The 12,072-nt window shown below is 30.5% G+C and overlaps 2 protein-coding genes across 2 annotated transcripts; both read right to left on the bottom strand.

The window, feature by feature from the left end:
* Positions 1–1,350: 1,350 nt before the first annotated feature.
* Positions 1,351–6,493, bottom strand: LOC145829537 (small ribosomal subunit protein uS12-like). The gene is made up of 4 exons (XM_082937368.1): positions 6,346–6,493; positions 5,406–5,546; positions 3,611–3,727; positions 1,351–1,622 (listed from the first exon to the last, which is right to left on the bottom strand). The coding sequence occupies exons 1-4, from the start codon at positions 6,478–6,480 to the stop codon at positions 1,512–1,514; spliced, it is 504 nt and encodes a 167-aa protein (XP_082793494.1). The 5' UTR covers positions 6,481–6,493; the 3' UTR covers positions 1,351–1,511.
* A 66-nt stretch (positions 6,494–6,559) lies between these two features.
* Positions 6,560–11,998, bottom strand: LOC145829971 (GDP-Man:Man(3)GlcNAc(2)-PP-Dol alpha-1,2-mannosyltransferase-like). Its single transcript, XM_082937862.1, has 8 exons — positions 11,703–11,998; positions 11,095–11,349; positions 10,630–10,812; positions 9,499–9,730; positions 8,525–8,621; positions 7,954–8,106; positions 7,455–7,531; positions 6,560–7,246 (listed from the first exon to the last, which is right to left on the bottom strand). The coding sequence occupies exons 1-8, from the start codon at positions 11,984–11,986 to the stop codon at positions 7,046–7,048; spliced, it is 1,482 nt and encodes a 493-aa protein (XP_082793988.1). The 5' UTR covers positions 11,987–11,998; the 3' UTR covers positions 6,560–7,045.
* Positions 11,999–12,072: the final 74 nt, after the last annotated feature.

Here is a 12,072-nt window from a genome sequence, read left to right as displayed (position 1 = left end):
CGCTGAACTGGTAACATTTCTCTGAACCGGTATTACTTCAAAAGCACGGTGATTATGCCTCAACAAGACGAATGGATTATTTTGGGTTGGGCTTTGTGCTTCGTAACGGCTGCTAATACGTTTTAAACTGGCCTCGAACGCTTCAGATGGCTGAGGTGGAATGTAATTGCGTTGCGGTTTTGTAATGAAAGATGTGGAAGATTTGTTTTGACGTTGCTTTTTGGCATGGTGGTGTTGCACGAGTGTTGTATGCAATCTAGTACAAAGGATTTTGTAAGCTATGTTAGCTTAAGTTTGAAAACATAATGATGATATTTAAAATCAACCACCCTCCTAATTATACTATAGAAATTGTTATCTTTTTTATGTTTTATAAGATAATTTTCTTAAAGATATAAAGGTTAGCCATAAGAAACGCAACATGAAATAAATATATTTAAAAAAACTAATTCAAATAAATTAAGTAAAAAGGTAAAAACAGTAAATTCAAAAATTTTGCGAAATTTATATGTCTTGTAATTAATCTAATAAAGCTATAAATAAATTAATTTGAATAAAAAAAAGACTTCAAATTATTTTTTGAACATTATAACAGCACTTGTTCATAAATTTGTCAATACCTCATACTTTTTTTAATAACAGAATGCAAATTGTTTTCTTCATAAAACTTGTCGTAGCCAGATCTAACTCTTAAGTATGATATGTTGTATTACATATTCAAAAAAATATTCAGTTAAGCAAATGTTTGAAGTATCCACAGTCTACTTCAATAAAAAAAAAGCTTTTAGGCGCAAAACAATGCGCTTCTTTTATATTTACCTGCAATGACAACTTGAAAAAAAAATATCCGCAAACTTCTTAAAATGAGCCATTGTGCATTAACCCACTACAGCTTAAAACGAATAAAAACTATTAACAAAAACTCAGATTTGACCTGGTCAAAACCATTACCTAATGCTTTTCATTTCTACCGGCTAACAACAACAATCGAACCCTCAGTTGAATGTCGAGCCAGGCGATATTGAGAAAATCGAGCTCAATTGAAAGTTGGTGCAAGCGCGTGTTGCAAGGCCACGGCGACTTACAAGTTTGAGATATCCGGCAATAGAGAGGCCAGCTATGAATAGAAGCCAGCTTGCATAATTGATTAGTCATCAAAATTTCTTAGAAACTTCTCAATTGATGGCGTGATTTAAATACAGAGCACAATTGAACTTTGATTTTCTCAAAACTGGCTTCCACACGCGCACAAACCAGTTGTTTTCTTTTCAGCATGTTCTACCAGCGGAAAGCGTTATTCATTGAGGTTATTTTTTAGTAGTAAAACAATAAAAAACAAAACATTTTTGGCTTGCTGCCATTTATTCATTTCATTATGATTATAAAGAAAAACAAAATAACAATTTCCTATACATCTTTACAACACAATTTTTTTTTAATTTTATCAACATTTAAATACGGCTGTAAGTTGTTTTTGAATGACACGTGTTAAATCAGCACAAGTTGAAATTTTACGACTTCTTGACGACGGCGGCGCAATCGAGCTTGCCCCTGACAATTTTGTGGTGCACCCCCGCCAGGTCGCTCACCCTGCCCCCTCGCACTATCACCTGGTTGTGTTCCTGCGAAAATACAAGATAAATTAAGATGTTCCTATGAAAACATCAGATAAATTAATTCATGCAAAAAAAAATCATGAAGTCTTATCCGAATACAAAATACAAAGAATTAAGTTGAATAAAAGATTAAACTGCGAACAACAAACACAAAAACCACGAAATGTAGAAAACCCGGTCAGTTTTTGCAATAAAAACATGTTGCATTTCGACAAGTAAAATTTAAAAGACAATATAAAGCATTAATTAGTACAAAAACAATTAGTCTAAATATTTTTAGATTGAAGTATTGTGTTTTTTCTGAAAATAAAGAAAAAATATTTAAAAAAAGTTATCTAAAACACAAAAAAAAGTCAGCCGCAAAATTTTTTGATTTAACTAAAGATGTTCAAGGTGTTAGCTGATGAAAAAGAAAATATTTTGTATTAAAATTTTAAATTTTACACTGGTAAATTTTAATTTCGCAGTCAAAATGATAAAAAAATATTTGAATTATATTATTTATTTTCGACAGGATGTTAAACCTTACAGTGTTGGTTAGAAAAATTCACAGATAAGTACCATATTGCTAAATTAATATTTAATTTTAGCTCTGAGAGTCAGCGATTAAATTCATGTCGTAATGTTTTTTTTATGAACAATTAAACTAACTAATTTAAATCTACTAATACCTTGAATTAATAATCATCTTGTTGATTTTTTAAAGTCTCCCAAACCGTATATAAGTATAAAAAACGGAATTGCAATTGACGTAGAAAATTTTTGAAATTATCAATTTAACCGAAAAAGCACCGCAAATGTCGGCATTAATTTAAAATATGTCGCAATAATTCAATTCAATATTTTAAAAAAAGCAACTAATGCAGAGCCATTAAAACAGATCTGTTTGTAAACAATTACTTACGTAAATGTCAGCTTAAATTGCCAATAAAATTTTAGGTTGAAATTCCAGTAATTTTTAATGGCTCGTTTGAATTGAATTCAATACTGGATGACTCAACACCGTATCCATTTTTTATATTATTGATTAAAGCGAACATTCGAGCTTTGAGGAAGTAAGTTATTCTTGTTTTGAAATGATATATTCTTTAAACACTTTAACTTTGATCTATAATTTCTAAGTATTTGTACTTCGTTATATTTAAAACAAAAGCATAAAATTCGATCTAAACAGTTCTAAAGTTTTTAAAATAAACTTGAAGGGATGTTTTCGTTTTGATGACTTGATGACTAAAACTTTATATTTGTTATGAAACACAATATTTCTTTGTATAAATAGTATAATTTTTAAGTTTACACAGTGGCAAAAGCAGTTTTTTATCATGACTAACCTACTTATTCTAAGTTTTTTAAAAAATTTCATAAAAACAAAAATATTTAGTTTCATTTTTCTTATATAACTTTAGTGTGTAAATTATCAATACTGAAATTACTTTTTTTAAAGCTTTAGCGTATCGTAATTTCCTCCAAAATACAAACAAGACTAATTTTATTAATGTGTGTATTTTGAGAAAAAATAACGAAATCACTTAATATACACTACAGAGAATAATTCTTGCAGAGTTTCTAACTAATGTTATACTGATAAAAATGATAGTTTATATGAAAATGTTTTAAACAAATTTGAAAAATTCAAGCATTTTATAAACTTAAAACTATTTTTTTAATCACATTGGTCTCTAAAAAGTGAGTTGATTTGTTTTCAATCAAAGCACATACACACTTCAATATATAAAAAATGCTCAATTCACTTTTAAAACATAATAAAACGGCATCACAGCCACCTGTAGAAATGTCCAAAATATACAAATGCTTGTGAGAGCCCATATGACATCCAATTACAAAAAAACACAGCAATTTTTGGACAAATACAAAATATCATTCAAATTTTATAATCTTATTACCAAAAAACAGTGTTTCGCTCGTTCGAACAACCTGAACGAGATCTTCGGTCGATCTGCAAAACTCAAACGGAGCCTGAAATCAACACATACCTGCAAAGTGTGGCCCTCCCCGGGTATGTGGGCCACGATTTGCTTGCCGTTGGTCAGCCTCACCTTGGCGCACTTCCTGTTCGCGCTGTTCGGTTTCATCGGCTTCTTGACGAAAACCTGCGAAACATTCGTGAATTTGCACGCTTTGTTTAAAACGTTCGAAATTTATGCAAAAGATATTTGTTAACTGAAACAACAGCGTGAATCGTTGAACAAAGTGGGGCTTTTCATCAGTTTTAAGCAGTTGCAAAAGAAAATGCAAAAGCTTTACACACTAGTTTCACTTATAAAACTTGTGTTTTTAAGTAAATATTTTATTGTCTGATTCATAACAACTTCCTTCTAAACTTTGCACAGAGAAAGAACTTTTGTTACATTTTGGTATTTATTGCTTCGCATGAGCTCTTTTTATTTTTTTACTCCCTTTTATCTTTTAAACAGTGTAAATTTTAGGGTTTTAATATTAAAAGGTTATATTTAAAAGGTGCGTCCAAACAAACTTTAAATTTAACAAAACTTGAATGTTATATGCACTTAGCTTTTATTTTGTTATTTCATTTGTTGATTAAACAACAAAATCTGAGGTATTTGGTTATCAAAAAAAAAAGAGAAATGTTTGTAAATTCTAAAATTAGCCAAACATTTGATAACTAATTCAGTCTAAATTAAATAAAACTTATTACTTAAAAAAAGTTCTCAGGGAAACTTTATACCTGTTTGTTTAAACAAAATACTTTAAAACATGTTCTTAAACTTATACAGTTTAATTCAATTGTTTCATTTCCTATTAAAGATTTAATTAAATAAATGTTAAAGATAAAGTTTAGTAAATATAAAAGATTTACCTTTTTAAGAAAGTGTTTTAAACTACTAAAATTTTTTAATGTAACAACAAGATTATATTTAATCTCTGTACATACTTTTATTTTAAAATTGACACCTTTGATATGAAAATATTTTTGAAGTTTTCTTTCATCCTAACATAGTTTCTTCTTTGTTTTTCTTTTTTTTTTTGTTTAAAAGGTGCAAATAACTTTTATTAAAAAAAAACAATTAAATGTAAATTAAACCTTGCATGAACAGATTTTTTTACTTCATTAGTAAAAAACACAAAAAAAAGAATATGTTGTTCACAAAACACTGTGCTTAAACTAATTACTTTTAAAAAAAATTATTGTTTATAAATTGCAAATTAAAATGTAGACAAACAGACTATATTTGGTAATTAAGTCAGCTAAAAACATTTTCAAACGTTAAAATAAAATTTGGTTTACTTTAAAACGATTGTTAATGGGAATTATTATTGAACAATAAACTAACAGTATAACGCTAATAAAACTTAACTTTATAATTGTATTGTTTTGGCTAATAATAAAATTTCATTTCAAAGGGTAAATGTATGAAGTATTTAATGAGCATGACACTTTTACCTTATTAAGAGAATGTTTTCAATTATTTAAATAACTGTAATGCAACCACAAGATTAGACTTAAACAGTTACAAAGACTGCGCTTTGTCTAAATAAAATAACTTGAACTTTACTTTAACTTTCTTACTTCTCAATTGAATTGATCAGGAAGTTGTTCAAACAGATATTTATGTAACAAAATTTTAAACCGACATATTTACATACTAAACTGACTAGTTAAAATTTAATACCTTATATTTGAATTAAAAATATTTTCCACGAAATAGATGATCTAATTAATCAAAACTGTATCAAAAATGCAGCAGGATATCCAACTGTCAGTTTTCAAAATGAAAAGCTATATAAAAAATGCTTTCAAACACCAACCCTTACAACGGTGCCTCTTATCTGGGGCCTGCCGAACATTTTGCTGGGCTTGCTGGGTTTCCTCTTGACAAATCCGTCGTTTTTCATCAACGCTTGGTCCAGCTTGCGCAGCCACTGCTCGCTTTGTTGCCCGTTAGATTGCTGAATTTTTCGTTGTATTAGACATTAACAACATAAATTAATTAATTAAAGTTTAACATTAGAACTCGTGTACGTTTAATTGAAACAAATTTAGACAATTTTTTTGAAGCATTTATCAATGAGAAGCATGTTAAATTTTTTATTGCACAGATTAAAGTATCGAAATTCCTGCCAAATTAACCATTAAACTTTACAAGCTAATAAAAGCTAAAAATAAAACTCTGACATATCATGTTGCTACATTGTATTGCAGCAATGTTCACAATGCGAAATTGCTATCAACTCCTTGCATAACTGAGTAATGCGCTCAACAAGCGTAACTGATTCTTGCAATTTTCAATTACTTTCTGCGTTTATTTCATTAGCGGTTGGTGCATGGCAGAAAATTCAATTTTCTGCTGGTAATCAGTCATGAAACAAACCGTAAATTTTTACGCTCAGCTCATTTCAGTCCCTTATGGTTGAAAATTTACAGTTGGTGAAAAATTTTCTTATCGTTAAAGTTTTAAATATTAAAGTTAAAGTTATTTAAATTTGTAACGATTGAACGACTTTACTAAAAAACTTTAAAAGTTTTGTATTTATATTACAGAGTTTTAAATAATCAAAATGTGTTTTACTTTTTACCATAATACATTTACAGAGCATAAAGAAAACAGTAGGTTTAAGTTTAAAGTTATAAACTTCCACGTGTTGATAAAATGTGTCACCAAACAAATATTTTTAATGAGACATGTAACTTTTCTCAACTTTAGCAGCATGAAACAAAAGTTTAAATATAGTAACAAGCAACACTCACTGTAGTAGTGTGGATGTTTTGAGCGCTCTTGAAACCGCCTAACGGTGAGAAATGCTGCAAATTTAAACTTCTTTGACTCGTTGCTTTCAAAGTTGATGACAAAACTTGTCTGAAGAGCGAAAAGTTAAAAGACATATTTTTTTTTACTCTGTCTGCGAATGTAAAATTTTGTATGTATTGCATTAATAAAAAATAAAGTTCATATATAAATAATAAGTCAAGAGTAAGTACTATTTAAGTAAGTGCAAGAAAAAATAAATAAAATAAGGCATAAACATTAAATAAATAGTTAATTTAAAAAACACTTTACAAAATTTTAAAAAATCAAACTTAATTAAATATAATTAGTTTTCGAACATAAAGTTCTAGACTATGTTTTTAAAACCATATACAACAATTATAGGTTTATTTTGAGAAATAAAATAAATAAATTTATATTTGTTTAAAGTAAAATTAATTTAGCACAATTTGATGGAACACATATAAAAAAATAAAAATTAAATGCGATATACAATGATAAAAATATACATACAAATTTTTATAACACATAATGTAAATAACAAATAAATTCGTCGTATTGGCGAAACAAACTTCAAACTTATTCGTTTAAACTGAACGTATAAATATGATCCTAAATCGAAATTTAAAAAACTGCGTAAAAAGTATCAGACACCGTTTAAATTTTTTCACTCAAAGTTTTTCATTGGAACAGGGGCTCAACGGCTCGTTGAAAACTCGCTTCGAACCCCTCCTCGCTGAACCGTTCGCAGCTCTTCCTGGCCGCCACCTGCATCCTTCTCAGCGTTTCCGGGCTCTCGTGGTAGAAAATGTCTCGCAAGGACTCGCTGTACGTATCGACGCCGTCCGCAAGACATCCCGACAGTTCGCCGTCGTCATTTGCCTGTAAGAAATAAGTACAACTAGCAGAATGACAACAAAAAAGTTATTGACCTTAAACACAAGCTTCAGTGGTTGTACAGGTAAACAAGAATTCAAAGTATAACTGAATGAACTAATTTCAACGAAATTTAATAAGTTATACTTGCTTGAAAAAACTATTCTGGCAAGCCTTGTAAAATTTTATAACTTGTCAGATGAAAACAACAAACTTGAACAATGTCCATTTTCGGTCCACCGGAGTTGTGAGCAATAACGACTACTCCCGCCGCTTGAAACTCCACTACGCCTGAAAATATATCTTGCTTGATGTATTTTGTTTCAAAAGTTTTTCATAAACGTTCAATTAAAAGCTTAAACAGTTTAAGAAAGTTTAATTACCAACATTTATTAATGTAGGAATTTGTTGTTATTTTTAACATTAAAATACAAGCAAGCTTTAAATTTTATTCGTTTTTATATGTTATGCTAGTAAAAACACAAGAACAAAATTTATAGATGAACAACAGATGATCGATTTGTTAAACATCACAAAATAATAATTATGCTTATTAAGTTTCGGGATTTGAAATCCTGCTAAATCTACTAAATTTTCTTAAACTTTAACCTAATACTCAGCAGCGAAACCAAGCGGTTAACTTTTAGAATATTTAACTTTCTGCTTTTTTAATTTTTTTCAAGTTTACTGTTTTTCTATTTAATAAAACCAACCGATGCCGAAGTGCTCGTTGTTCATAGTGTGCATTCCCACATGGGCTGAGGAATATAATTGTAAAAGTCTCTCGTACGATATATTTGTTTCAATATCTACTTTGCTCTCCATGTCAAGACTCTTTATCAACTCCTTCAATTCATTTACACGATCTAAAAAATGTTTTGTAGCTGTTTAAATTGATCAAAAAAACACTCAAGTGTTTCTGTGCATAAACTAAAAATTTATAAACAAAAGCAACCTTATTTTATATTTAGTGGTGTTTTAAATAAATTTACGCATATTTAATCAGTTTTGCAATTTTGTTCTATGAAAAAATCAGTTTATAAGTAAACAATTATTTCTAGAATCCTAAGCATATAATTTCATAAAAGACATTACTTTTATGTCATAAATCATTTAAAATTACTTTTAAAAGTCTAAACTTTGCATAAAAAATTCAAAAACTTACTGGGTTTTTCAAACCACTAGTCTGTATTCTGTACTATGTAATCGTTAAAAAATCAGTACATTTGAAACCAAAATTACATTATGTCAGTTTTATTTTTATTCATTCAACAGTAATCTTACTTTTATCCCCTTCATTTCGGCAGCCTCCGGCCAATGTCAGTCGGTATTTTCTGTCAGATACATCGAGTTGTGATAAAAACTTGTGGAATGATAAAACCTGAATTAAAAACTACATTTAGTAGGGCTTTAAATAAGCATTACATTGTAAAGTTTATCTTTCTTTATTTGTATGTTTTATATCTTTAAGCTATTAATAACTTACTAAAAAAAATCAACGTGTTAAAGATAAAGACGTTTTAAATATCTGTTTAAACTTTTGAAGATGTGTCTGACTAACAGACTTTTCAGTACTTAAAAAGCATACATCAAAAATTATAAGCAAAACAGGGTTGCCACTGGTTTTTGGAAAATTTTCTCCAGGTTTTGAAAGTACACGTTTTTGGCTCTATTTTTAGTTTAAAGTTAAGTTTAAGGTTAAAAAGTGTGTTTAATAGTATAACAACATTGAAAAGATTCTGTAAAGCTACTTTAAATGGGTTTTTTTATAATAAAAAAATTAGAAGATGACAATTTTTTTATCTCAAATAAAAATTTTACTACAAAACATATAAATTTGTTTAAGATTCCAGGTTTTTCAGCTTATATTGTCAAATTCCAAGTTTTTCCAAGATTCTATGTTTTGTGGCAACCCTGGCATAAATCTAACAAGTCTTTTACGTTCAAGTTTTGTTAAAAATGTATAAATCTTTTAAATACTCTTCTATAAATAAAAAATATTCTGTTAAAAGTAATCTTATAAACAACTTCATAAAAATTATAAAAAAAAGTTTTTAATTTAACATGTAATGATTACCATCAAATTACTCTTCACTGCCACTACAAACTTAAAATAATTTTGAGTACTGAACGGAACTTGAAATAAAACGTTACAAAAAAAAAAACAAAGACTAAAACACGTGAAGCTTGTTTTTCTAACTTTTTTCAACTATGTAAAAACTTTAAAACAAAAGTTTTATGTGCATCAAAAACAAAACCTGAAGCTTGTGGTTCTTCTCGGGCCTGAACTGCGCGACGGACACGACCAGCTTTTCTTCGCTCTCGCTCCTCTCAAGCGGTATTTCCATCAGCTTGCCCACATCGCAAGGTGGAAATACCTTTGTCGAATCCACCTTCCACAGCTGGTTGATGTGGCCCTGCGTCCACGACGAGTTGACCATCGTCACGCTCGACTGCCTTCCCGCAACGCCGTACATGCGCGCGAATAATCTGTTCAAAAATTCAAATTTGTTACTGGATTTTATATAATGTTTGTGAACACTTAATTTCTGTGTAAAGTTTTAATTTTTAGTTGAAATTTTAATCTAAAACTTTCAGCATATACCTTTATAATCATATTAACAAACTTATAATTAACCAATACTTATTACGACCATCATCAACAAAGTTAAGATGTACCACCCCGTCAATAATAAATAAACAAACTTCACCACACAACCATCAGCAACAGCATCTGAGACAACAAACGGTAGCTTAAGTGCATATACCCTTAAGCTCGCTTGGTTAGATCTCAACAGCGGCTACTCGCGATTATGCCTGCCTGATTAGTCCTAATAAGGATGAAACTGGTCGTAGGTTGTCTCGGATGCTGTTTTTGATGGTCGTGTGGTGAAGTTCAATTATCTATTTAGTTTATGTTTACAAACTATTTAATTAATTTAAAACTGATATTTGTCTCGTCAACACTTGATTCATTCACTTCGAGAATCTATCCTTAAAACAGAGTTTCCATAGGTTTATGAAAATTATTACCAGGTTTTCTGAATAACTTCCAGGTTTTTTTAAATACCAGTTTTTTTGTCAATTTTGAATATAAAATTAAACTTAAGGTAAGAAATTTTCCTAAATAGTATAAAAATATTGAAATGGTATTGTAACGTTACTTTAAACTCAGTAATAAAATTATAAACGATTAAACGAAAACGCTGTTAAAATAGATTTCTGTATCTAATCCAAATTTCATTATTTAAATGAAAAAATTGTTTAAAATTCCCGGTTTCTAGTGACTTTCTTCAAAATTCCAAGTTTTTTAAGCTTTATCCAGGATTCCAGATATTATGGAAACCATGTTCAAACATTTTATGTACTGAAAACCCAACGAAACCAACCTGTAGTACTGAAGTTTGGCTTGGGTGAGCAACCTGCTGCTGGCGATGACCTTCCTGTTGTTGAACGAGTCGTTCCTGCACTCGACCACCGCCAGCATGTCTGCGCTGATGGTGGGGTAGTGCACGTAGCACCCGGTTTCGCACGAACACAAGTGCTTGAACAGCGGCAGCGTGAACGCGTACCTGCGTTGGGTACACAAAAAAATTATACTTCGACTTTATTGTTTTTGTTATCACAGAAAACACTGAAATATATAAGAGTACGCACCAAACATTTTATCACTTATATGAGATATTTTTTTAATTGAGTTGTATACACGCTGACACTGTTATGATTTAACTTTTACTAGACCAAAACGCTAAGCATGAACTTTTGATAAGTCTCAAATTAATAACAACAAAGTTTTAGTAACTTTATAAGCTATTAAAATTCATTTAAAACGTTTTTTTTCAATACACACCAACCCCATGGTGTCAACGTAGATGTCGGGTGGGCAGCGCAGCAAAGCCTCCAAGCCCAGTGCGACCGAGCCGAGCGACTGGCCCAGCAAGGTCAGTGCCGGGTAGTTCTTGGCTTCCACGAAGAACCTGCTCCTGAGGTACACGAAGCGAACTTTCCTCTTCACCTTGATGCCGAACGTGTTGTGCGCTTTGTTCAAAATCTCGTCTCCCGTCGCGTCGCAGTCGCCAGTGTAAACCACGCATTTTGCATCCGGGTATCTTTTGGAGTTAATTTTTAAATGCTTTAAATCAAGTTGGAGCTGAAGTTAAGTAAAAAAGGTGAACAACAAAAAATTAAATGAAAATAGTGCTCAAAATTTTGATACTGCTGATTTAATTAGCATAATGAAACATCAAGAAAGTAAAAAAAAAACTAGTTTTACAACCAGAACATTTCGAGATTGACACACACTATAAGTTTCAAATGCATGAATATTGAAAGAATTGTTAATCTTTTAGTAGCACTCTATATCTGAAAAACAACTTTTGACTACTTCTTACAGCTCATGCCGTTTGCTTTTGTACTTTCATTCGTTTTAATTTTAACTACTTGTCATTAAATCCAAACTCACTTATTTTGCACTGCGTTGACGGCGCACCACAAAACACGCTCGCCTCCACCCCCGGCATTGCAGTACGGATGGAAGAAACCGACCAGAACCTCCTGGCTTCCTCTCAATTGCTTTCTGAGGCGGGAAAGCACCCAAAGCAAGAAAACAAGCGTGCTCAACAAAATGAAAGTGAGGAGAGCTAAGGCGGCGGATAATTGTGCCAAAATTAACGCTAAATGGTACGCTAGAAGTGTTTGATTTATTAACAGTTCCCATAAACTTTCAAATAGATTTAACTGTAACATAATGTATGTTTCTGAAAAAATCACATTGAAATTTACATTATTTTACTAACAACTTTTTTAAAGTTCACTCAATAAGAATTTAAAAA

This window comes from Thalia democratica, chromosome 2 (genome assembly GCF_965202585.1).
Source record: "Thalia democratica chromosome 2, ktThaDemo2.hap1.1, whole genome shotgun sequence".
Classification (NCBI taxonomy): Eukaryota; Metazoa; Chordata; class Thaliacea; order Salpida; family Salpidae; genus Thalia; species Thalia democratica.
This window is presented reverse-complemented; position numbering and strand designations above follow the sequence as displayed.